Here is a 27,838-nt window from a genome sequence, read left to right on the forward strand (position 1 = left end):
TAGCTTTTTTTTTCTGCTAGCAGAGAAAAAGAAGCGACATGACCTTTCTTCAGGTGTTTTCCGCCTGAAGAAAGCAATAGAAGTGAATGGGAAGCACTTTTTACTGCGCGGTTAAAAAAAAGTGACGTGTTTTTTTGCGGCCCGTTCTCTTAAAGGATGGGAAAACCATCCTTTACAAAAAAAAACGCTCCACAAAAAGCGTGCCAAGGTCAAAAAAAGCTTCCTAATTAGGAAGCGTTTTTTTTTTTCCGGTGCAAAAATAAGCCACACGTTATTTATGTGTGAACTAAGCCTTCCCACCCATCGATGATGCTAAGCTGCGAGGAACGCCCCCCCCCCCCCCATTACTAATTTATGGATGACTACAGTCAAGGGAAGGCATTCCTCACCTCTTAACATTATCCATGGGTGGTAAGGTATTCCCCCTCTGACAGTACAGGGCTATGGGCAAGTACAGCTAGGGGGGCATTCCTCACAGCCCAGCTAGACTATCAGGATTACCCATCTGATGGTGGGTAGACATCAGCAACAGCGTCGATATCTACAGCCCCAGGACACATAACAAGTACCATTGCAGGTGCATTGAATTCAGCACATTGTCTGCTTTCTATTGGTATATAAAACCGCATGCGCCTGAGGACATGAAAGATCCTCTTTTAATACGTAGTCCAGTTTCAGATCAGTATTGAGAGACAAATGTTATTTTATATATAATGAAAAGTTCTACAAATTTCCGATACACTTTCTGTATGAATTCTTCATGGTTTTCTAGATCTCTGCTTGTTGTCATTCTGATAACTTCTACTGGATAAAAATCAGTCCATGGTCATGTGATATACAGTCCACGATCATGTGTATACAGTCCATGGTCATGTGATATACAGTCCACGATCATGTGATATACAGTCCATGGTCATGTGATATACAGTCCACGATCATGTGATATACAGTCCACGGTCATGTGATATACAGTCCATGGTCATGTGATATACAGTCCATGGTCATGTGATATACAGTCCATGGTCATGTGATGAACACACAGGTGCACAGCTTGGTATAGTCACAGCACAGTAATCAGATATCTGCCTAGTAACAAGCTATGCACCTGTGTGTATATCACATGACCATGGACTGATTTTTATCCACTAGAAGTAAGCAGAATGAATGAGCAAGCAGAGATCTAGAAGACCATGAGGAATTTATACAGAGCAATTGTTCATTATTCAAACCATAACATTTATCTTTAAATATGTGTCTAAAACTGGACAACCCCTTTAAGGTAGCATGTAATAGAAGTCAATGGATTTTACAGTATACTGAAATACATTAGTATTGCATAGATATTGTATGAGTTATCAGATCCCCCGAGGGTTCAAGTTCACTGGGTACAGGTAGGGGGTCTAAAAATAAAATGAAGAATTTCTGGACTCTCTGGTTGACACTGTGTGTGAGGGGGCTCTCTGGTTGACACTGTGTATGAGAAGACTCTCAGGTTGGCACCGTGTAGGGGCACGTGTAAATTTAACGTTAAATTCAGCAATGACTTGAATATATATAATGTGTCAGGCAATGTTCTCAGTTTGAACCTCTGTGGCAGAATCCATCTTAATACACCAATGAGAAAGTCCTGCAAGCCAGACTCATTCATCTGACCATGTCAGGGAGAAAATTACAGAAACGTGACACCCCCGTTATAGTCAATGGAGTCCTTTGAGATCCGCTGTTGTCTGTCATTAGATGGATCCATCTTTATTGTTTAATCCATTCTTCTCTTCCTACAATGACGCAGAATTTATTATAAAAAGCTAAGCACTAAATGTGATTTATTATATCCTGTTTAATATCTCCTGTTGTCTTTCCTTAGGATGGTTACATGAGCTTTCCAAACGTCTTGGAATGCCATATCACCTAGAAGAAAGATTTGACTCACCCTCCAATGGTAGCGCACACTCCAATGGTAGTCAGGGGCTAAACCAATCGATTTCGGAAATAATTGGTGGACCTTCTCTCCGGAGTTCTTATATCACGTCTTTGTATTTTGCTCTTAGCAGCCTTACTAGTGTAGGATTTGGGAATGTGTCCGCCAACACAGATGCGGAAAAGATCTTTTCCATCTGCACCATGCTGATCGGAGGTAAGAGGAGATGTTTATATTGTATTGGGAATCAGAATATGGCAGATACATGTTACTGACATTCTAGATACTGATCTGAATTGACAGCTTGTATTGTGTAGAGAGTTCTAGAAGAATTCTTTTAGAAACTACCACCATTATAACAGATAGCATCCCCCATTAACAATAACCTGCAGGACTGCGGACTGTTTATACTGTACGTGTGTGTATTGTGTCTTGGACTTTCCTCTAGGCTCTTACACTATTCAGACTAATATATTCCAGTGTGGATGTAGCACCATATTTATACTTTTCTATATTGTAATGTTCATGTTTTGCTGCTTATATCACACTACCCATATTTTAATGTGTTTCCTATGACCTTGGGGTCAGTGTATAGCGACTTAATGTAGCCAGGAGGTGTATAAATACGATCGAATGAAAACCTGTCAGAAACTGCTCCTCTATGTGATGGCTTTCTACGTGACACTAATACAAACATTTCAAATGGTTAAAGATTTCACAATGTATGCATAACCCACAGTTAAAACACCTGGTGCCCTATTGTGTTTAATCTTTCTGGCCTGGTCCTTTTCAGGTTTCCCTATTTAGTTCCATAGAATGACCTCCAGTTTCTCAGACTGCTCTGTACACTGTGTACTGAGTCACTCCCCTCTGCTCTTTGAATGGACCAGCAGGTGGGCGTAGGGTGGATGGATGGGTGAATGAGTGGATGGTTTGGGGTATAATAGTCCTTGGGGTCTCATCTTCCCCTGGTGGCAGGTGGACACGTTAGTCAGTGATCTCCACAGTCGTCTCCTCTTCTCCCAGTAGGATGTAGAGTTTCCTCTTCTCATCAAATCAAATCAGAAGAGTTTTATTGGTATCAAAGAGAGTAGTTGGTATGGTGGTGGGGGGTTGGGACGTATTGGGTTGGATGGATGATTAGCGGGGGCAGTAATGGAATGTCCAGGGGTGGGTGGGTGATTGGAGGGGGTGGTAATGGGGTATAACAGTCCATGGGGTTTCATCTTCCCCTCATTTGGTGGCAGGCGGACACATATTGGGCAGCGATCTTCACAGTCGACTCCTCTTCTCCCAGTAGGATGTAGAGTTTCCTCTTCTCGTCTGCAGATGTGAAGTCTGGGATGTGGCCAGAGATTCTTTGGAAGTAGACTGACCTCACAGCTGAGTATTTGGTGCAGTGTAGCATGAAGTGGGCCTCATCTTCAAATGCCCCCTGGTCATAGTGTTGGCACAGTCTGTTTTCCCGTGGCTTATACGTCTGTCTGTGCCTCCCTGCCTCCATCTCCAGGTTGTGGGCTCTCATTCTGTACCAGCTCAGGGCTTGTCTGTGTTTGGGGTGGGGTATCTTCTCCAGGTAGGTGGCCATGGTGTAGTCCCTTTGCAGTGACTGGTACACGGTGAGTTTCTTGGAGTTATTTATTGCACTTCTACATTCCTCGATGTACCACTGTTTGTCACTCTCAATGGCCCCTTTTATTTGAGCCTTGTTCAGGGCATGTTGGGGGTTTTGGCTTGGCATGTGGCTGATGCTTGGTTGCGGAGGCATCTAGTTTGCTCAGGGGCCCATGTTGGGGGGCCCCACCATTCCTAGTTACACCACTGGCACCAAGCATTTTACCTATGGGTGATGTATTGTGAAATCCGTCTTGCAAACAGGAGGGTTTTTTTAATCCATATAGAAGATCACTTTTAGTGCTAAACTATTGGGCTATGTATCCATGTAGATATGTTAAGTTTTTACTTCCGGAGCTTTTCTGACCTACGTGCTAAACGTAGTTACTAAAGGTGATGGTATTATCCACCTAGAAGACTTCTAGTTTCACAATTCTTTCTTTACTTTGTGAAATACTTTGAACTTGGAACTGGACTTCAAAATTATCTAACGTTGACTTTATCTACTATATCTTTGGTGTTTCAGAACAATTTATCAGGAACATTAATGCTTCTCCACTTGTGACAATGTGGGCATCTATTTTATGGAATATTTTACATTGTTACGTTCCACAGTGAAAAACAGTTCTGTGCCTGACTACCATTTCCAATCTGCAATTTAGAAGGCTTCAAATCCTATTGTATAGAACGTAAATGCAGAAATTGTTCCTTCAGAGCCGCCTGCAGCAATTTGAGCTCCCGCTATTTTAATGTCAGGCGCTCACAATGTTTTGAAACAGTGGAAGTGGTTACATTGTGTTCTCCTAAAGAGCTTGTAGCCATCACCTGAGAGACATCTCAGGTTTCTGCTGTTATTCTACGCGGCAGGGTTTCCTAGGTGCCTTGGTAGGACATAGGTAATTGCTCTATCAACATGTAAAATGGAGATTGATTCACAAATTCTCTGTTTAGGACTGGATACCGCATACGAATTACAAACACAAACAACAATAGAAAGACAGTCTCTGTTGGAACGACTTGGGAATCTTAGGGTCTATTCACACGGAGGAAAATGGTGAGCGCTGAAATTCCACACCAAATTCCTCACCATTTTCCTCCGTGTGAATGGACCCTTAGGGTATGTTCACACGTTTTTTAGAGCCTCAAAATCCAGCTCCAAAAAAGGCACCCATTGACTTCAATGAGAGCCGCTCGCTTCTTTTTTCCGCTAACTAGTAGCAGAAAAAAGAAGCGAGCTGCCCTATCTTGCCATGGCATCCACGATACGAGGCTTCCTCCTGATTAGGCCAATTCTTCCTAATCCGGAGAGGAATGCCACAACTGGATGCCAGTGCACCGCTCAGGTATCCCGTTGAGGCTAGCCGTATGGAAGTGTTTACACAAGGAATGCAAATTCCGCGGTGTGAACATATCCTTAAAGGGGTTTCTCAGTTTAGGAGGTTCTGAGTAAGCCTCGATGCACCTCTGCCTCAATGGTTCTGTTGGGAACCTCTGGTACAGATTCCATCTAAGGTTGAGGCTCCAAGTTGCGGAATCGCAGCTTTTTTTTGTTGCAGATTTTGCTGCCTTTTTTGAGCAGAAAGCCAGGAGTGGATTGAGTAGAAGGGAGAAGTATAAGAACTTCTTATATATTTTCTATTCCTTCAGTAGCCATTCTTGGCTTTGGCTCAAAATAACGCAGCAAAATCTGCAACAGAAAACACAGAGTTTCCGCAATGTGGAGCCTCAGCCTAAAGGTTTATCTAGAGACCATACTGGAAACCCATTAGACTCTCTTAGGATCAATTCAGATGGAGTTTTTTGCAGGCAGAAAAAAATCTGCGTCAGGAATTAGGCGGTTTCTGGCAGTTTTTTGTTACAGTTTTTTTGCTCCACACTTCAGGAAAGAAATAATGCACATGTCCGCCCTGTGCCATATACTGCTGCTACGCAGTAGATAGATAACAGTATTTAGTGGTCTGCAACTCTATAATTTCACTGGTATTCTCAATAATAAATGGAAATATAGGACAATTATTACATTTTAAAACAGATCTCCTAATTCTGTACTCAAAGGATAGTAAATGAAAAAATCTGGCCATATAATGTAGATGAGACCGTCTCCAGCAGGTTGGGTTTCTTCGTGTTGTTGGTTCCTCATTTGTATCTTGGTCTCTTGTCCAGCCCTCATGCATGCGGTTGTGTTTGGTAACGTGACTGCCATCATTCAGAGGATGTATTCTCGACGGTCTCTGTACCATACCCGTACCAAGGACCTGAAGGATTTTATCCGAGTGCATCGTATGCCCAAACAGCTCAAGCAGAGGATGCTGGAGTGTTTCCAGACTACATGGTCAGTCAACAATGGCATTGATGCCAATGAGGTATGTCAGATGAATGTGGTACGTGCCATTTATCAGCACAAATCGGAATTGCCAATGTAGGGATTTAGCTATGAAATGACAATGGTTACCAATTTCTTTTTTTATACCACTGATGGACCAGCTGTTATGTATTCACATTGTGCATATGATATCACTATAGCCCTAAGGAAAGTTGATTTTGTAAAAGCTCATCCAAGAATCGTAAATCTAAGTGGTAATGGGTACACTAAAATAAATGTGTCATTGTAACTTCATTAAAACTGCAAAATACAGTGAAAAATATTCAGACTGCAAGCTGTGCTAGCACCATGAGTACCATAAAGTAACAGATATGAGAACTGTATATTGCCACCGAGGAAGACAATACAATAAATCAGAACAATCTAGGCCAGTGATGGCTAACCTTTGGAGCTCGGTGTGTCGTAATTCATAAAAAAGTAGCTTAAAGGGCATGTGTGGGTTTATATACCGCTAGAAAGCCAACAGTGGACTGAATTCAGTGCACTGCGGGTTTTCCATTATGTGCCCCGGTGCAAGAGATATTGGTGCAGTTACCAATGTCTGCCCACTGTCAGAAGGGTGTTCCCTGGCAATCTAGCTGGGCTCTGAGAAACGCCCCTCCTGACAGTACGATCTGTAGCCCTGTACTGTCAGAGGGGGCATTCCCTATTGACCAGCGATGACGCTAAGCTGTGTGGAACGCCCCCACTGACAGTACAGGGCTCCAGACAGGAGGGGCGTTCCCCACAGCCCAGCTATACTGTCAGGAACGCCCTTCTGACAGTAGGTAGACATCAGTAACGGCACCGATATCTCTTGCACCGGGGCATAAAACAAGAAAGCTGGCTTTCTAGCAGTATATAAAACTGCGTGTTCCTGAGGACATGAACGGTCCTCTTTAGCTTGGGTGTCGTGTCACATCTAAAAATATCCATAATATTATATTTTTAGAGTTATATTTTTGATATATGTATTTTTATTATGTGTATTTCTGGCCAATCACATGGTATATAACCTCCTTTTCTTAGCCCCCACACGGTATATGACGTCCTTTTTTTTGCCCCCTCAAAGCATATGACCCTGCATTTTATTGTCCCCCACAGTATGTGACCCCTTACTATAAACCCCACACAGTATATGACCCTTTTTATAAAGCCCACTCGCAGTATACGATCTCCTCTTATTCCCCCACTCCCACACAGAGTAGTGGCCGATACCTTTTATTCACTTGACCACGCCCCAGTCCTGGCCATCTTCTGCTGCTGCCTCCAATGTGTGCTGTAGTTGACACTGAAGAACATCTGGACAAAGTACAGAAAAAATAGTTATGTATCAGACTCTTATTTGATCTTGGTAAGGACTTTCATGTAGCTTCACAATTCCAGCTGTGTGCCACAAATACTCTATGAAATGCGTCCCAGTGGACGGGTCATTTCTGGTCTCTCCAGGACTAGATGAGGTCAGATCAGATCACAGGAGACTTGGTTTTACCCGAGATGAATCCCATTCTTATTAACAGAAGACTCCCATTGTCAGATAGGAAGAAAAGCTCTGCACACTGAGGCCATGTAATTCCACCGCGTGTATTCAAGATGACACAATAGCTTCTTCAATTGCCGGAGGCCGGATGTATCTGTGGAGATCCCAGTACAATAGAAACAATCGTTGTCATTCTCTCGAAACACAGTGATGCAGAGCAGTCTACACTGGCAGTCACTCATGTATTACATATAATTGTCCCAAAGAGACTTATAGCCCTGTCACATCTTTTTTATTTCTTAAATTATACTTAAACCGGTTCGCTGCCATGTTGTCCATTGGGTTCGCTTGTCTGTAACTATATAATATAAAGATAGATGTCATATTTGGTGTTATGGTGGCATCGGCCTTGTATAATTCTCTCTGTTTTATGAGTGTATTGGCTATATTATTGACCGTCCATGTATTGCACCTACTTCCCATGTCTACCATCTCTTGTCTGCTTTTCTGTTTAGCTTCTTCGGGATTTTCCTGATGAACTAAGAGCTGACATAGCCATGCATCTTAACAAGGAGATCCTGCAGCTGCCATTATTCGAGTCTGCCAGTCGGGGCTGTCTGCGTTCGCTGTCTCTCAGCATTAAAACCTCTTTTTGCGCCCCAGGAGAATACCTGATCAGGCAAGGGGATGCTTTACAAGCCATATATTTTGTTTGCTCTGGATCCATGGAGGTGCTGAAAGACAATACCGTTCTTGCCATCTTAGGTGGGTTTTCGTAGGACAATAAGGCATTCTTCTTTGCTAGGACTAAGTTGGGGCACACCTAAATTGTGGTCTCTCCCCAAGGAGTGACGATATCCCCCTAACCCTGTCTAAGCCTCTCACCTCTACCAGGTTAGTCTTCTCTACAGCGGGCTGACGAGAACCCTAACATTGAAACGGCCGTCCTCGGTTGAGAGACTATATCTGGTAATAATCCCAGCATCATTGCAAAACAAAGGCCTCTTGGAAGGTTGAGCATGATATTAAAGAGAGCAGCCTTTATTGGGCTATGTCACTGAGATTCTGTCTTCCTAATTACATCATAGAAGACAGGCTTGCACATTCCAGTGAGCGCCCTCTATTGGGTTGCAACACTGAGGCACCTGACTTCCTAATTACATCATGGAAGACAGATTTGTATATTCTTCCCAAGGACTAAGTTGGTCATACAATAAATGGCAAACATACTAAGATTTCTAGGGTTAAATTAAATATAAAATATCCATCAGATTGGGTTATTTTACACAAAATTGGGAATTGCAGTAATGTTATAATATATACTTACTGGTACTGACCTGAAAGTACAACAGACTATGGGTTATCTCACAGTCTACGTTCCATGTGGAAAATGCAGTAGTGTTAGTCTATAAAGAACTAGCACTATAAAGTATCCTAGTAGTATGGTACAGCAAGTCCCACTATATGGATGTATACCCCACTCACCTTTATAAAGTTGTGTATATGACATGCAGACTCTTATACATCAACAGAAGTCTCAATGACTAGAGAGCTGTCCTTATGTCCCAATTCATCAGGTGGGGTGATGCCACTTTGGTAATGGTTAATCCAACAAATTTAGGCATCCCATAGATAAACAGGAAAAAAGTGAACAAAACATCTCAATCCCAGCCCCATATGATTATGTTGAAGCGTTGTCTGACTTTTTTTTTATTATTTAATAGGGTTGCTGAAGGAGCTATAGACATAAAAAAATGTTACTCACCTCTCCCTGGCCTCTGTTTCCAGGGGCAGCAGGTCTAGTCTCAGTTTCCAGGTCCCCGGATTGTTTGTGCCAGGTGACCACAGTAGCCAATCACAGGGTTCAGCAGTCGCCTGCTATTTGTGAAGAGGTCACCACTGAGGCCTCTGATTGGCTGCAGAAGTCACCCAGCACAAACGGGATGTGATTGGTGATATCAGAGAGAGAGGTGAGTAAAGTTCATAAGTTTTCTTATGTTTATGGCCCCTTCAGCATCCTTATTAAACAATTTTAAAAAATGACTTGGACAATCCCTTTAACATCTGGATGGAATATGGAGTTGGCTTTTTTGAAGCAGAATCCACCTCAAATCTGCTCCAAACTCAATCATGTAAACTGGAAAGATGTTACGCACATTGTTTTTACTTGAGCTTTTTATGATAGAATATGCTATTAACGAATATAGGACTGACTGATAAAATAATACATTGTAATGGGTGACACATACACGTTTAATCAAAATGTTCTATCAAGACGCAACAACATTTTCATTACTGGAATGTGAAAAATAATTGAGCTAATAAAACCTGACATAGAAGTTAATGCTTTCTATCGCTTTTGTACCTGTTGCTGTCACCTCCATCACTTGTAGAGCAGAGGTCCCTCACGTCATGAGATGTGAACATGAGCCACATCAACTAAAAATCTCTCTAAAAAAAAAAAAAAAATCAGCCAATTGAAATCAATGGAGGCTAATTTTGGGCAGAATTTGGAGCCAATTTTGAGGCAGAATCCGTCTGAACATAGCCTTAGTCTAATGCTAGAGCTTTCTATCACAACCAAAGTGCTATACTCACATCTGTACATATCAATCCTTCTCTATATATGCCCTGCAGTTGTTGTAAGTTATAGAGACATAGTTCTAAAGACTAGAGATGAGCAAACACTAAAATGTTCGGGGTTCAAAATCCGATTTGAACAGCCGCTCACTGTTCGACTGTTCGAACCCCATTATAGTCTATGGGGGGAAATGCTCGTTTTAGGGGTACGCAACATTCGATCAAATTCTACTTACCAAGTCCATGAGTGAGGGTCGGGCTGGATTCTTCTCCCTGAGCAGCTTCCCCGCATCCTCTTCCGGCCTTGAATTCAATCTGCTAAGCATCAGGCCTGGGCAGAGCCGACTGCGCATGCCCGCACTACAAGCAGACATGCTCAGTTGGCTCTGCCCAGGCCCGATGCCTGGCAGAGTGAATTAAGAGCCGGAAGAGGACGTGGGGAAGCTGCACGGAGAAGACTTCTAAAGGTAAGAGAAGAACCAGCGTTGATTGGCCGACTGTATAGCATTATGCCAATCAACGCTGGTTCTGCATCAAATCTTAACTTCGAACAGCTAGTAGTGCTCGATCGAGTACGAGTATTTTGAATACCGTAGTATTCAATCGAACACCTACTCGATCGAGTACTACTCGCTCATCTCTAATAAAGAGTTAAAGACGCTTCCTCCTACAACTGGATGTATAATGGCTAATCTACGTCTACCAGTACCAAAGAGAAATACAAACTATAGATATGGTATGCAGACAAAAAGAAAAATTGCTTAAAATTGCAGAATACGTATCATATAATAACCAGATCTATTGTTACTCCTAATGTCCGCTCACATAACATCTTATCCTGAAAAATCTAATGAATCAGGTCCATTCTAAATGCGACTTATGATCTTTGCAGGGAAAGGAGATTTGATCGGTTCGGACCATCTCAACAAAAATCGGGTGATTAAGACCAATGCCAACGTAAAAGCCTTAACTTACTGTGACCTGCAGTACATCAATATGAAGGGACTTCGGGAGGTCTTAGAGCTCTATCCAGAATACTCCCAAAAATTTATCACTGAAATCCAGCATGACCTCACCTACAATCTTCGGGAAGGAAGTGAAGCAGATGTAAGCTTACATGTTGTTATGTGGTGGTATTTTTTTTTCCTATCAGTATGTCTTTGGAGTGTGGGAAGAAACCCACGAAAACACGGGGAGAACATACAAATTCCTTACAGATGTTGCCCTTGGCAGGTTTTGAACCCAAGACTCCAGTTCTGCAAGGCTGCAGTGCTAACCACTGAGCCACCATGCTGGTATTATAATTTTTTTCTATTACATAAACCATTACACCAGTTATTTTATTTCCTTTTGGGCACTAGAGGATAGGGAAATTGACTCACAAAATTCTGGTATCAGGTCAGATCTGACCTGTAGCTTGTGAACATGAACCAGACGCTTCTTACTGGAACTCTTACTTTAGAAAGATAGCGATTACTGAAGTGAGACTTGAGAAATCAATGAAAGTTGGTTCTTTCGCAAAGAAAGAAAATGATACTTGTTTAGAGCTAAGTACGGATGTGTCAATCCTTGGCAAGGGTGTCGATAACTTCTATTATCATTCCCCTAGAAACATTCTGTGTTACATAGAATATACACACGGATATAAAATAGTAAACCCAGAGAGATACATCAGATTGCTGCAAAACTTGTGGCAGATATGTAAATGATTACAGGTGTGGTCTGATAAGACACTGTGTCTTGCCACAAGAGGGCGTAAATATGCTTCCCATGAAACGACTCTCGGAGGTAACTTTTGGGTAGTGTACCTCTTCGTGAGAGATCATTGACTGCTAGACATGTCTCTATGATGCAGTTAAAAACATTTTTCCCAGTTGACAGACTTTGAGAGACATTTACTGCTTAATAAATTAGATGTATATCCACTCCAGTGCACAGGGAATCAAAATTGGCAAATGTCAGTCTTGATAAATTTTCCCTTTGCATTTTAATTTCTCATAATTGTATACTGAGCAGTTAAAGGGGTTTCCAGGCTGGGAGCATTTTTGATGCTGATGACTAGGGTTGAGCCAATCTTGACTTTTCAGGATTGATTTTAAAATCCGATTTCCGATCATTTTTCATTCGAACTCGATCTCGATCCCAATTCCGATCCCAATGCAAGTCAATGGGATTTTTTTATTAATCGGAGATCGGATTTTAAAAGCAATCCTACCCCCTGGTGTCCACGTACCTCCAGAGATGGCTGGTCCTGTGCCCTGTGCCTTCATTCTTCGCCTCACTGCTACTCCACGCTGCTTTTCTTCCTTCGCTGCCCCCTCCCTGCCAGGTTAGGAGAGTGTGGGCGAGTACTGGGAGGGGCGATGTGATGTCGCCCCACCCTGTACCCGCCCACACTCTAAGCCACAAGCCCCGCCTACCTAGCGCTTTAAACACTAACCTGGGAGGCGGGGCAGCGAGGCAAGAAGAAGGAGGGCTCTGGAGCAGCCATCTCTAGAGGTAAGTAGCTGCTAGAGATTTAGTTTAGCCTTCCATTCGAATGAACGGAGGCAGCCGGCGCGCAGGGGGTTAAGGCTGTGTGTCGGCTGCTTCCATTCATTCCTATGGAACTGCAGTGGAGCCTTCACACTGAATATACAGCGTATACTCAGTGTGAAGGCTAAGCAATGCATTGTGGGAAAAATCACCGATCTCGATCCCACATAAAAAGATCGTGTTTGGAATTCCAATTCTCGATCGCCGATCAGAATCCGATCTTTTTCTAACACGATCGCTCAACCCTACTGAAGACCTATCCTCAGTATAGGTCATCATTATCACACCAGTGGTGGTCTAAGGCTGTACAGATCAGCCTCCAGTACCGGGAGCTCTAGAAGGGATGGAGGGAGAAACAGAAGGCTCTGTTCACTGTATAGCGGTAGTATCAGAGTACTGCAACTCTGCCCCCATCCCCTTCAAATATCACTCAAGGGAATTTAAAGACACGTTTACAATTTTTTTCACAATTAAAGGGGTATTCCCATAACTCTTGTTCTGCAGCCTGCAGGGCTCTGTGCTCTCCTCACTTCCTGGATTTCTCGGCACATTGGCGGGCGAGGTTTCACATGCTCTGCTATCTGCTATGCATTACCACAGTATGAAGCTGATGTGGAAACTGATGTAGCAGAGCTGTATTTGAGTCAGCCTGCATTACATACAGAGGTAATGGACTCCTTATCTCAGCCCTTATCAGTCAAATTCAATTAAACCGGCTGATAAGTGGAAAAACTGAAGATTGACAGCACAGTAATCCCAAAGCTCTCACCTCCCCCTCCCCTATCTGAGTAGCTCCTTTGCTTGTCAGCCCCTCCCTCCCCCCTGAGAGCAGGCAGCTACATCACTTGGGAAATGAGCAGATAAGCCCAGTGGCCATAGAAATGCAGTGTCAACAATGAAGTGAATAAATTAAGATAGCGGCCAAACAAAGCAGTTTTGATAAAGCAATGTATTTAGGAAAAGTCTTAAATCCACATAAACTAGCAGTATAGACAGGATCCTTGTGATGGGATAACCCCTTTAACTTTTTAAAGTGAAAAAATGTTAATTGTGCAAAAAAATTGAAATTTCTATGAGTGATATTTGAAGGGAATAGGGGCAGAGCTCACACCTACAACTGTGTTGATGACACTAGGGCACAGAAAGGACTTTAAGATTTGGAAGATGTCTTAAGTAGCATATTGTAGGTGTCAGTGGAACATCTTACTCTGTATGATCATCATTATAATTACTATGCTTGGATCAATTTTTCACTCATAAACCATCTGTTCCTGGGAAGTCTGAGTACACATAAAAGTCTCAAAACTAGTTTTTATTGGCAACATAGGGCGAAACAATAATATACCTTATAGGGAGTCCAGCTTACTGATCTCATATGAATAGGTGTTTGCCCAGACATGTAACATGAAAATTAAGATTATAATGATTCCATTAAGATTATGTATTTATTTGTGATAATAATGAACAGCATATTATATAATAATAATCAGCATATATTTTACGACAATACTGACCAGCATATTATGTAATTTTTGATAATAATGGCCAGAATGTTATATAATATTAATAATTATTATTATATAATATTCTGGCCATTATTATCAAAAATTACATAATATGCTGGTCAGTATTGTTGTAAATTATATAATATGCTGATTATTATTATATAATATGCTGTTCATTGTTATCACAAGTTATATAATATGCTGATTATTATCAATAATAATAATAATAATAATTATTATTATTATTAATCTCTATATTATATAATTTTTTATAATTAACAGCATATTATTAGATGATTATTAAAGAAACTGTCTGGTTTACAAAAACATGTTCAAATACTCTAAAAGGAACTCTGAGTTTATAGGGGCCCCCTATTAAGAACCCTCACCTAAAAGGAGAGCAGCTCCAAAGGGCATCTCTTAATCTGCAGGATCCTATATGCACTACACAGACAGCTCATTGATTTTCTTGTTACCTCCATTGCTGAGATACAGCTGATTTTATCAACATGCAAATTAGTTTTGGGAACTTCCAAGATCTCATATGTAAATTGACAAAAATAGCACTACCTCAGCAATAGGGGCTCAGATTCACAAGGGGAAATTTGATATAACCTATCTATCTTCAGGGTCCCTAGGTTGATTTGCTGAGTTCTGACTCCCTTTACAGAAGTTGTCCAAGATGAAAGCTAATTCCTACACTAATCTAAACACCCCTCCTCCCGCCTACTTTCTAAATTCCATAATTTATCCAAAATGTATATATACCCATATCCTTGGGCCAGTGATGTGACCACCGCAGCGCCATTTTTGTGTTACTGGTGACATTCTTTTTTTCCGGAAACAGAACATCACTATTACTCCCCTCCGCCCCATTATACATACTTACTCTTCCTTCCAGACTTCCCCTCCTGCGGGTCGGCTCTTCCCTCTTTTCTGACAGCCGGTCTGTGCAATACTCCTGGTGCTGCTCTATAGCCAGCAATCCACCTCAACCGTGCAGGCGTCGGAGAAGTAGCCTCTCATGCCTGCGCAGTAGCAGTGGATTGCCGGCCACACAGTACAGAATAGCGCACCGATAATGCGTTTTTATGTACTAAAGTCAGGGGAGGCATGAAAAGGAATGGGAAATACATATACTTCTCCCTTCAGCTAAATTCACTCCTGACTTTGGCTCAAAAAACGCAGCAAAATCTGCAACGTAGGGCCTTAGTCTAAGAAAATGTTCTAACTCGGAATATGTAAATGTAGAAACAGTAAAAGTAACATTCACACACAACCCATTTGCATATAGAAACATACGACTCCCATAGTCAGTAACCTTTAACGCAACAAGAATTGCAAAACTTATTTCACATTCATTTCCATTAGCACTAAAGCCTAATGGGAGTCTGTGCGTTACATTGCACTACAGTCCCCATACCATCCTTCATTCTGCTGTTTATTGCAGATGACTCTGCGTGCCACATATATAAATGGCATGGAACACAGAGCATAAACCTGAATTAACAATCCCTCGGAGGACGGGGGGTTCTGAGTCTATGAGAAATGTCTTCTGATCCTAAATATAGCTCTCGGATCTATTCATAGCTTCAGTGAGCGGCTGCCTCTGTTGGTGTAATCCCGCTGGGAGAAGACGCTATAAATAAAACTTGCTGTGCTGGATTTCCTCTTCCACTACCTAATTAACTGACTTAAGACGGCATAAAGCTCCGTGCATAGAGAGATATACAAGAGAAAGGGAAACTTTCCAAATGCCAACAGTCCAGCTAATGTATATCCTAGAATTATCTGTTTGCCCAGACAAGGAAGAAGAATATTCAGGTTTTAGTTGTTTCATTGGGATTACGTATTGAACTCAATTTTTTGCATAGATATGAGAATGTATTATCAGAGGTAGCTCATTCACTTCTTATAGTGGGGCTTCTAAGGTATAATATTGTCACATTACGGAATACAACGTGTTGATTTGTCCTTGATTTTTTGATTTTATGAATCCATGTCATACAGATCCTGCGTGCCAAGGTGTAACACATAATCAGAACTTCTGATAGGAAAACCGCCGTGAAATACTGTATTATGTAAATTATGTACAGGATTATGCGACAGTATATGGATAATGTACACAGTGCTATCAAGATACAGAGATAATGTTCCTCATGATGTCATGATATAGAGATAATTCAGCTGTGCTTTCAGGATACAGAGATAATTATGTCACAGTACATGGATAATGTATACAGTGATGTCAAAATCAGGGATGTAACTACCTGGCTGCCACAGGGCCCGGGACACTAGGGGGCCCAGAGGCAGCCACCACCACTGCAGATTATTTTTTTAATAGGCCGTTACCTACTGGAGTAACTCTAGCAGGTAACAGGCCCTATTTACTGCAACGCCGGATGCTGCCTGAAGATGGATGCAGCAGCACTTGACGTTTTGCAGAAGAGCTACCCCCTCTACAGTCCATCTTTTAACAGTAGAGCAAAAATAGGGTTGGAGAACCCTCTTTCTTGCCTGCACCACTACTTACTATTTTTGTCTGGAGTGTGCAGCACCTTTGCTCAGTCTATATCTTTTAACAGTAGTGAAGCCAGCAATTGCTGGCTTCACTACTGTACCCAAGCAGGGGCTGCCTCCTGTCCGGGTCCCTGCCTCTGGTTCTTTCATGATGACAGCGGGCAGGAGAAACTCTATCTTCTGCTCACTATCCCCAAGCCCTGATACCTTGTACTGTTGCCTATCCTAGTGGCTACAGGACCTTTGATGAGTGTCATGACCTCATCAAAGGTCCTTTAACCTGCTAAGATATAATCAGTCTTGTGTGGGTGGAGATATCTGGATTGTACAGGTCAGTGGTTGTGAGCAAGAGGAGGGAATTGGGGGGTGCAGACTGTCAGCAAGAGGATGGAATGGGGGGGTTCAGACTGTGAGCAAGAGGGGTACATGGGTATGCAGGCTGTGTGTAAGAAAAAGGGGATAATGGGGGTGCAGACTATGTGAGCAAGAGGAGGGAATGGGTGGTGCAGGCTGTGTGTGCGCAAAGAGGATGACGTGGAGGTGTACGCTCTGTGTGAGAAAGAAGGGTGAGTGGGTGGTTCAGGCTGTGGGTGAGCAAGAGTGTGGTAGAATGGGGGGTTCCCCCCTCCACATTACCCTCTTGCTCGCACACAGCTTGCACCCCCATTCCCCTCTTGCTCATACACACCCTGTACCCCACGTCACCTTCTGGTTCACATACAGCCTGCATGCCCATATACCCCCTCTTGGGGTGCCATGTCAAAAGTTTGCCACAGGGACAATGTACACAGTGATATAATGATTCAGAGAATGATCACAGTGATGTTAAAAATAAATAAATAAAGTCACAGTACATGGACAATATAATGTGACGATGTGATGTGACAAAACAGGGATAATACACATAAAACAAATCATTTTGTACACAGTCAGATCACAGCATAGGAGTAAAATCAAATAATTTAGCATAGAGGTCTAGTGAACACATGATGTCAGGACAAAGAAATAATGCATTACACTGCATAGAAGGGATAATATACAACCAGGGCTAATTCAGTTTTCGATTGTTCATAGTCACTGTCTGAGTGGAGATGTTCCCCCTTAGGTATTGGGCTCTATAGCAGCTGCTTTGCTGGTAACAATGCATATACTGTCTGCATAAGGCCTTTCTACTAAGGGGGCTTTCACACATGTGCCCCTGTTTACCTGACGTGTTTCCGTCCTAAGCCCCAGAGAAACTGAATAGGGGACGGCTTGCCGGCGGTCACTTCTAAAATTCTTCCATTCATTTGAATGGGTTTTTAAAATAAACCACCGGTGTCCGCCTGCAGCCTCTCCGTGGTGAAACAGTTTTTTCTGGACAGACACAAAGTCCTGCATGTCCGACTTGTGTCCATGCAAAAGTAAAAACTGGTTTTCAGGCGGAGAAGCCGTATACAGACACCGATGATTTGTTTTAAAAAACAAAAAACATTCAAATGAATGGATTTTAAAACTGACCGCCGGCAAGCTGTCCCCTATTCCGTTTCTCCGGGGATTAGGATGGAAACACGGTGGATGGATAGGGTCGCAAGTGCGAACACCCTCAACTTTACTACGCCTTAAAGAGAATTAACAACTTTGAAAGTTATATGCTCAGTGGCAGGTCCAAGTCCTGGCAACAGGTGACCCATTCTACTGCCTGTGCAGAGCAAATGCAAAAACTTTTAAGGTTGGCACAATCCCTTTAAAAAGTCTGTGCTATCTGACAACCCTCTGAATGGGGTTGAGTAATAGTCTCCTATATTTATAATGTATGTGACTCTTACCAGCTAATTGGAAGCTTCTGATGACTTCTTCAAAGAATCGGCACATTGTAAAGTATGGGCATGAACTGCCTGTGATATATTGACTTGCAAGGAAGTAATCATGAGCCGGTTATTTGGCGCTACCCTGCTGAGCACGAGCAGGAGTCTGCTGGGAGAAGGCAATCACGAGCTGCGGCCACACCAGCTCCTTCCCTTTCACAATCAAGCAGCTGTATTCTGAGACTTAGCTCCTATATGAAGATATGGATCCACTGCCAGAATGAAGCACAAAGGGCTGGCGGGGATGTAATTGCTCCATACAGAATGACTCTGCTCGGAGAATTGTTTGAGCAGAGGCAGCAGGGAGCTATGTTAGGAAGGTAATTGTACAGATACGATTAATCCCTATTTAGTGACAAATCAACTGATGCAATAAATAACCTCCAATCTAGAATGGAGACTGGTTATAAAGGTGCCAAAGCGTTCTTTTTTTTGCATCCTGGTGGCACGCCACTTATATGACAATAATTGGTGGGACCAATCTAAGGTGCAGAACGTGTGATTGCTTAGACATTGCTCAATATTCCTTATAAGACCTAGCTGATATCCTTTAGTCCGGGAGACTCTACAGTGTCAATTTATAGATGTATCCTGTCCTAAAAGAAAATCTATACATAAACCTATTCAGCTCACGGTTAGGGAACAATAGGCTTCTGAGATCCATAGCCTGGCTAAATGTATGCAAGACTTTGTCCCTCTGCAATGACACTGAATCTAATCACTCTTTTACAATTTAGTTCAAGGGATAATCTGGTTTCAGTATGAGAAATGTTCTTTAAAAGCAAAAAGTTATCCACTTTCTAGTATACGTTCAACACTCTCATACTGATGCCGACTCAGAATTGGGATGTCGTAGTAGAAATGGACCAGAGTCCTAGGAACCCTGACAGTGTCATACCCAATATTTTACACCAATGTAAACTCTTACTTTTAACAAATTAATTTTGCCCAAATATGAATCATGGGAGCGAACCACCCAAAGCCAAAACAAAATGAATACTCGGAGGTTCACCCATCTCGACTACCAGACTGAAATACTCTTGTGATATCACAGTTGCATACCCAGATATAGACAAAACAGCAGGGAGCTTCTGTGCACGAATAAGGTATGGGCCTCTTGAGTTAAAATTCCAAATTTGAAGACAATGGAGTGCTAGCCATAGACCACTTCAATTTTGATCTTCCAGAATATAGACCATAGATCAGTGGTTCTTAACCGGGGTTCGATCGAACCCTAGGCCCTATGCACAGTTCATTTTGTGTACCAGTAAAAAAAAAAAACATATACCTATGTCTTGAATTTGGAAAAAAAAAATCATTTGATTTATCAATAAAGAAGGGTTCGGTGAATGTGCATATGAAACTGGTGGGTTCTGTACCTCAGACAAGGTTAAGAACCACTGCCATAGATGTTAAAAGAGTTATGTGGTTTCTAAGATTGACGTCCTGTCCTTAGAATAGGCCATCAATATTAAATCTGTGGGGGTCTGACATCCAGGACGACCACAGACAACCAGTACTAAGGGAATGCATCGCTGCTGTACCGATACTCGCTAAATACTACTCATAATATATATGATGTTTAAAAATATATAGGGGAGATTTTTTTTTATGGAGATTGTGAGCCCCACAGGGAGAGCATACAAACTTCTTGCAGATGTTGTCATTGGCAGGATTTGAACCCAGGACTCCAGCACTGCAAGGCTGCAGTGCTAACCACTGAGCCACCGTGTTGCCCCCTCAAGATTAGCATTTAGTACACCAGTCTTGATAATCTCTGTGCCCTTCATTTATGACAAGGCTCATGTCTTGGCACATTCTCCGATGGGGTTGTCCACTTTGCAATAAAATCTGCACCATCTCATAGCTGGCATAGGTTTCAAACATCATTTAAACTGGTGTAACTTATCAAAATGTAATGGGGGTGGAAGCATGATATCATTCCCCAAATAGTTAAAAAAATATACAAATACAATAGCTTTAAAGAAAGCCAACACCAAATGCAAAAAGAAAAAAAAATCTCACATTGTCCATTATCTTTTTATCAGGTCGATCATGAGAGTAATGGCGGTTTGATTCAGAAACTTCCATCAATTCTGGAAGATGATGAGTTTGAAGATGATGAGAAGTGTCCCTTGCCGGTTAGTCCAAGAGGAGTGAGCCCAGTGGATTCAACGCTAAAGGTGCCTAAACCATACAGCTCTCCAATGCTATCTCCTCTGACACCACGGGCTTTTAAAACTCCCACTAAGAGAGCTGACAAGAGCTTCGGAGACATCCTTGGACCAAGTGAAAAGGGCAAGTTCCCAGCTGGCGATGGGGGAAGACCTTGCAAACTTCAACTTCCTGCTTTCAATATCAATGTTCCACCTGTGCTAAGTCCCAGGTAAGTTGAGTCTATAGATTGTACTGACAATGAGTACGGTGAAGATTGACTGCACCAAATATATGGTTTCATAATGCCAGAAGTCTGTCTCTCGGGAGACGCAATGCTAGTTGTTGTAGTACCGATAGGCACTCACGTTTTTGCTATTTCACCGCCATCAAAAAATGTGATAAAAAGAGATCAAAACATAAGACATTCTCTAAAATGGTATAGATAAAAAGTACATCTGGCCCTGCAAAAAAGACTCCTTATTCAGTTCCCTTACATGAAAGTTTAAAGTGCCAAATCTAAATTTTTTAAGAGGTTAAAATGTAAAAAAAAAAAAAAAAAACTATACAAATTTGGTATCTCCATATTGAAACTGACTCACTGAATACAGGTAACGTAAATTTTTGTTGAAGTTTTACGGTGTTAAAATGTATCAAAACTATAGGAATTTGGTACTGCCACGGCCCACAAAATTTAGGTATGAACATTTCTATTCTAGTCCTCAGCTCCAGCTGAGTATTGGCACCCCTGCAATTCTGTCAGATAATACTCATTTTCTTCCAGAAAATGATTGTAAGCACAAACTCTTTGGTATTAATATCTTCATTTAATTTGCTTGCAATGGAAAACCACAAAAAGAATTGTCAAAAAGCCAAAGTGGATATAATTCCACAGCAAACATAAAAAAGGGGGTGGACAAAAGTATTGTCACTGTTTGAAAAATCATGTGATGCTTCTCTAATTTGTGTAATTAACAGCACCTGTTACTTACCTGAAGCACCTAACAGGTGGTGGCAATAACTAAATCACACTTGCAGCCAGTTGAAATGGATTAAAGTTGACTCAACTTTTGGCAAACACTGTAGGTAACTATTACTGGACCCACTAACATAACCCCATTTACTCTAGTAACCAATTTTCGATGAGAAATCTTCCAATAACGTGTCCTTCATGGCTTATGGGACGCGGGACCCTATAAGATATTGAATTGGGACCCACAAGCTCAAAGTTAAGACCACCAACCATTTTGTTAATTATTGACAACCCCTTTTTGGAAACAATGGCATTTTCCAACAGCCAATGATATGGAATACGGATATGACATGTAGAAAATTATACAGTTTAGATGTAGGAAAATGGGCCAACAAGATACAGACTTGGCATTTACAGGAAAACCCATAATGAAGCAATCCACTTTTTTTTGTTTCCCCCATTATTTCTACTTAGGTATCTCACTGGGGTGTTGTGTGGGTTAAACTTACTTGTCTTGTTCAGTAACCTTACCAGACCATTAGACTTCATGTGGAATAAAAGTTCAAAGGATAGACACCTCATCTGACCATTATAAGAACACCTTTGGGCTAAGGTGTGTGGTCGCTCCTCAACCAGCCCGTCTTTTGCGTGTTTTCCACACCAAACACATGGAGAGAAAAGTAATTCAAGTAGCACTTTTCTCTCTGCATGTTCCGTGCAGACACCGCGCGGAAAACACACAGACCCCATTATAGTCTAGGGCATGGGTACGGGACCTTCGGCTCTTCAGCTGCTGTGAAACTACAACTCCCAACATGTTGCAATCACTTCCATTGGAGTTGCAAGAACAGCAGAGCAAGTATGCATGCTGGGAGTTGTAGTTTTGCAACAGCTGGAGAGCCGGACGTTCCCTACCCCTGCTCTAGGGGGTCCGTGTACTTTCATTGCTCACCGCTTTTTAATGTGTTTGGTATTCAATTCGGGGGGGGGGGGGGGGGGGTGTTCTCAAGTGGACTCCCCGAATGCAATAACAAACACAGATGTTTGAGGCTGCACTGTGGTCATTGTAGTCTTATGTATTGGGGTTAGGATATACGGACGCCTTCATTCTATACACTTTCTTCAGGTTTTTGGAATCAGTTTGGTTATTTGCCTCGTGTTAGTCTTTCATTTATTGGGTTAGGATATGCATACCGATTATCTTATTTCATATATTGCCTTCATGTTTAAAGCTACAGTTTAGTCGTTCCTGACACTGAAATATATAAATGATAATGTTCGGCATACTAGGAACTGTGGACGGAACAATTTATTTCCTATAATACTTTCATATTTGAGACATTTTATACAATCCATTTCTTTCTCCCCATACCTATAACAACTACATTAGTTGCCACTACAATACATTGAGTTTCTTTTGAAATGTATTTCACTCACAAGTTATGATGTAAAATTCTGTGTATTTCCTAGAGGATTCTGCCAGGTTCAGAAGCTTTTTATTGTTATCTAAGACAAAGCCTGAAAATCAGCGATGAAAGAAACACGCACGCTACTGTTACCTACAAGACTCGCTGAATACAAATCAGTCATACAACAAAGCTGCTGATACATTGTAATCTGGAGAAAGAATAAAGGAAATGAGTGTATTATCTACACAGCGTGATACGCGAACAAGATAGTTTCCCGCTTTTATGTGCGGCAGAATGTACAAAAACATACAACCCATCACACAGGCATCACATTGTTAAGGTTGACCCATTTACATACAAGCCTGTCAATTTAAATCCACTTGTAATTAGATGGGAACGTATTTTACAAGACAATTTGCCTAAATTGTATGTACCCCAAACCTGACCCCCCCCCTTCCCCAATGAGGGGTATTTATTGCCTTTGAACACAAGCAGAGCTATTAGTTTACACATATTATTTTCTTAAGGGTCGACAAACATAGCAAAATTTAACTGGACACTTAATGAGTTAAACAGCTGCAACAAACTTTAAAAGGGTTATCAAGTTCAATTGATAACCCTGGAGGGGTCAAACCGCAGGACACTTGCTGATGAGCTGCTTGAAGGGGGCAGAATACTTGCACGTGCCATGATTCCTGTGCAAGGCACATATGTAGCAAAGTTTAACTTGACACTGTTGTTATTCCACTGATTCTGGAACAGTTAGAATTTTTTTCTCTAGCCCCCCACCATTCCAGAGCAATCAATGCTGGTATTTTTGGTGTCTGATATACTATTTAGACTGTACTGTCAGGAGGGTAGTGTCAAGAAGGAGCAGACAAGGGGTGCGATTTTGAGCTCTGACACTGGTTGCCACTGATTGGAGCTCACAACACCACAACAAATATACCTCCGTTACGTAGCCGCTCAGTGAAGGATATACATCAGCTTTGGTGGTGTTAAATGAAACCCGGTGCAGTATTTGAGCATCAAAATCAACTCCATAAGTCGAGTCTCTTCACATACAAACAAGCTGCTATTGATACAACCTTGCCGGATAAGTCTCTTCTCCATCCCGAGCACTTGCACCTACATCCTGATCTCTACATAATTGCTCCACTTGGATGCTCCTCACGGCCCTGAGAACATAAACAACCGAGAGTAGATTGAAGAGGGGACGCATAGGCCCTCACTCGCACCCCGCAGTACTGAAGCGCTGACATATTCTCGCTCTCTTATTGATCTTGAGCAGAATAGGGCAGCAGCTACATATAAAAAAAAACAAAACAAAAAAAAAAAAACCTTCATTCTCCTGTTCAAAGTAATTTCCAATTCTAAATATTTCTATGGAAATCAGGATGCAGCGATATCATTATTATGTGCAATGACTGATGTTTGTGGTCAGAGGACTGTAGGAAATAAATTTGGGGAGAGTTGTAGGCGTCAAAGTTCACCTGACGGAATCTGATAAATAATTCAAGTAATAATAGAATTTAAAAAAAAATCAGCAAATCGAGAGCCTTGGATCCGACCTGCAGCTGCTAGGATCAACATGCACAGGGCGCAGCCGGGCATCGTCCGCAAGGAGGAAGCTTCGTGTCTAAGCAAACATGAATATTTATGGCTGTTTGTGTATGTTCCTTCCAATCTCCATAGCCTCTGACATATAACGCTCTCAGATGTATGACGTTGGAGAAAGGCTGGGAAAGTACAAACAATTACATTAGATGGGGATGCCTTATTATTTATGATGTAAATTGAGGTTGAATTTATGACTGTGGGGTATTATTGCTCCTGTGTAATACCGTATGTACAGTATGTTCTGGATTTTATAACTGGAATATATATATTTCATAAGGTTGGTTATCGGTGAGGCCTGGTCCGCGGTGCTGCATACAGATGTACAAGAAACCTGCACTCCGGTCTACATGGTGCAATTAATATTACATTTGTCAGAGATACTTAGCAGAAATATACATCATAGTTGGCAGCTTTTCTTTTGTTTTCGGAGCAGGGTATCTAAGCCTATCACGTATGATACCGCCTCAGTGTGCCCTATATCACTACAAAAACCAGCGGTGCAGTTTTTGGGTTGGAAAGTTTACATTAAGGTCTTGGTGCAGATGTATACTACTACTTCATCATAATATAATAACAGTAAGTCAAGATAATATACTATATTCTAAAAGATAACATACTATAAGTCAGCATACTATATTATATAGGATACTATACTCTATTGTATAAGATAAAATGCATTCTATAGTGTATACCAGGGTTCCTCAAACTAAGGCCATATGCAGCCTGCCGAGGACACCCCATCGGCAGGGGTGTACCTATAATGAAGCTCCTAGGGCCGTGATGGCCATCACCCGGATTGCTCACTACACTGTGGCCTACACTGACTGCAAGTGTGACCTCTTCCCCGGCACAGGCGCGATGACTTAAGTAACCAGTGCCTGCAGTCTGAAGGAGGAGGATGCCTGGCGGCTCTTCCTGGAACTTTAGGAAAAGTATAATTGTGTGTGTATGTAGGAGGGCTACTGTGGATCATTTAATATTGTGTGGGGAGGGGGGGTTACTGTGGAGCATTTAATATTGTGTGGGGAGGGGGGGCTACTGTGGAGCATTTAATACTGTGTGGGGAGGGGGCTACTGTGGAGCATTTAATATTGTGTGGGGAGGGGGGCTACTGTGGAGCATTTAATATTGTGTGGGGAGGGGGGCTACTGTGGAGCATTTAATACTATGTGGGGAGGGGGGCTACTGTGGAGCATTCAATACTGTGTGGGGAGGGGGCTACTGTGGAGCATTTAATACTGTGTGGGGAGGAATTTGTTCATAGTTTTTTTTTTTTAAACTATATTTCGACCCTCCAATAGTCTGAGGGACAGTGAATGGGCCCCCTGTTTAAAAAGTTTGAAGACCCCTGGTGTATACTATAAGACAACATACTACACTATATTATATAGGATAGCATACTATACTGTATTTTATAAGACAACATACTATGTTATATAACAGACTTTATTATATAACATACCATGCTGTATTTTGTAAGGTAACATACATTATATTCTATGAGATAACATACTTTTGCGTAGTTCTATAAATAAGATTAATTACTATAATCTTTTTAATAAGACTATACTATATTCTATAAGATAACACATTTATACTGTATTTTATAAGTCAGTATACTTTTCTATAAGACAGCGTACTATGCTGTATTTTATAAGACTATAGTATACATACTATACTTTTGTTATCATTGGAGGTTTGGTTTCCAGCAGTTCTCATGTACCTTCTACATTGTGCCTATACACCAGGCAATGCTTGTTATTGACCATTTTCAGTGCACTTTGAATTTCCATGTGACTTTGCTTTTTGAAAGAAATGGGTCCTGCAAAATAGCCTGGAGTAAGAGTCAATGTCAGTGGCGATGAATACAATTATATGACCTCAGGTTACCCAAGTAGGGATATATGTACGATTTGCTATGACAAGCAAGAGATTTTCCTGGCCAAATATAATGCAAAACCAGACCTGGCTTTGGCAATAATAATTTTTACTGCAAAATATTTTCCATTTCAAATTATTTGATGTAAACAGATATTAAAAGGATATTCTCATCTAAGCTTTTTATGGCTGAAAGGAGAATACCCATGTCTTTGATCACCTAAGGAAGTAGATGGGAATACTATTGGCTTCAAAAGAAATGGGAAATATAAAAGACGCACTTATACTTCTCCTTTCTGCTAAATACACTCCTGGATTTGACATGTCATCTTCATTGTTAACACAGGCACAATGGCCCATCTGTACCAGTAGCTGCATCTGCTAAATGGAACTTACCGTACTGTACTATTGGGCAAAGCCAAGCTGGATGAGCTGACTTACCTGTGTAATCAATGAAGCTGATCAGTGGGGGTGCCAAGGGTTAAGACTCCATATATCAAACAATGATGACCATTCTTAAGCATAAGTCTTTTTATGTTTTATTAACGCCTTTAAATTAAGTGACTATATTGCAAACGTTGACGTTCAACCCTAGTGATCACAAGAAAGGAGGTTCCTACATGCGCCCCATGAATCCCATGAATAATGAATAGAGGCGTGCATGAGTGACGACCACTCCATTCACCTAATATGGACGCGCCAGAGATCACCATTACTGAAGTGCCATAGGAGTAAGTGGAATTATGGTCATGCTGGTTAACATGACTCCATTCACGTAGGGCATTTGTCAACCCCATTCTCATAATCACTGGGGTTCCCAGCAATGGACCCAAAGGGATAAGATACCTGTTCTCATCCTGTAGAAAAAAAAAACATTTAACAAAACTTGTCAATGTTTATCTTTATACACAAAGTCATCTCATGGAAAAGTTTTCTCCTAGAAAGGAGCTGTGAAGAAAATGTGTCTGATATTGAGCATATAGTAATATAGTAATGGACTAGAGGTCAAACTTTCCATACAGCATAAAGAAAATAGAGTGGGGGGCCCTCCGACCAGTCATAGCAACTTAAAATATATATTTAGAAGACTTGTTAGTTTAGAAAACGGATTTTCAAATATCCTATTATACAAAAGAGTCTTATTATGAGGATAGGTCATCAATATGGGATATGTGGTGATCCAACACCCGAACCTGGAGAGTGTGTGTGCCTTCATGTACGAGCAGCGCTGCAAATCCACGGAAATACTGCTATACAGTGGCGGCTTTGGGGTAATAAAGATAATCCATTAGCCATGAGCCTTGTTTCCTAACTAAGGTTTATCTTCTATACGTGTTGTAGAGGTTATTGGAAGTTTAATGGTTGTGAAGTGAATTAACCTGGGCATAAAAACAAAAGGCTGTGATTGTGAAGTGCCTATTAGCCGAGTATAATGAATTACTG

At 41.5% G+C, this 27,838-nt stretch overlaps 1 protein-coding gene across 2 annotated transcripts in view; it reads left to right on the forward strand.

Annotated features, from left to right (window-relative positions):
• Positions 1–27,838, forward strand: part of LOC142216862 (voltage-gated delayed rectifier potassium channel KCNH8-like) — a 322,754-nt gene that overhangs the window by 280,884 nt on the left and 14,032 nt on the right. For both annotated transcript variants that reach the window (XM_075284942.1, XM_075284943.1), the window contains exons 8-12: positions 1,865–2,134; positions 5,696–5,895; positions 7,890–8,139; positions 10,847–11,061; positions 20,410–20,747. In XM_075284942.1, the coding sequence (XP_075141043.1) occupies positions 1,865–2,134; positions 5,696–5,895; positions 7,890–8,139; positions 10,847–11,061; positions 20,410–20,747 (1,273 nt within the window). The remainder of the gene's footprint in view (positions 1–1,864; positions 2,135–5,695; positions 5,896–7,889; positions 8,140–10,846; positions 11,062–20,409; positions 20,748–27,838) is intronic.

The sequence above is a fragment of the Leptodactylus fuscus genome, chromosome 8 (genome assembly GCF_031893055.1).
Source record: "Leptodactylus fuscus isolate aLepFus1 chromosome 8, aLepFus1.hap2, whole genome shotgun sequence".
NCBI lineage: Eukaryota > Metazoa > Chordata > Amphibia > Anura > Leptodactylidae > Leptodactylus > Leptodactylus fuscus.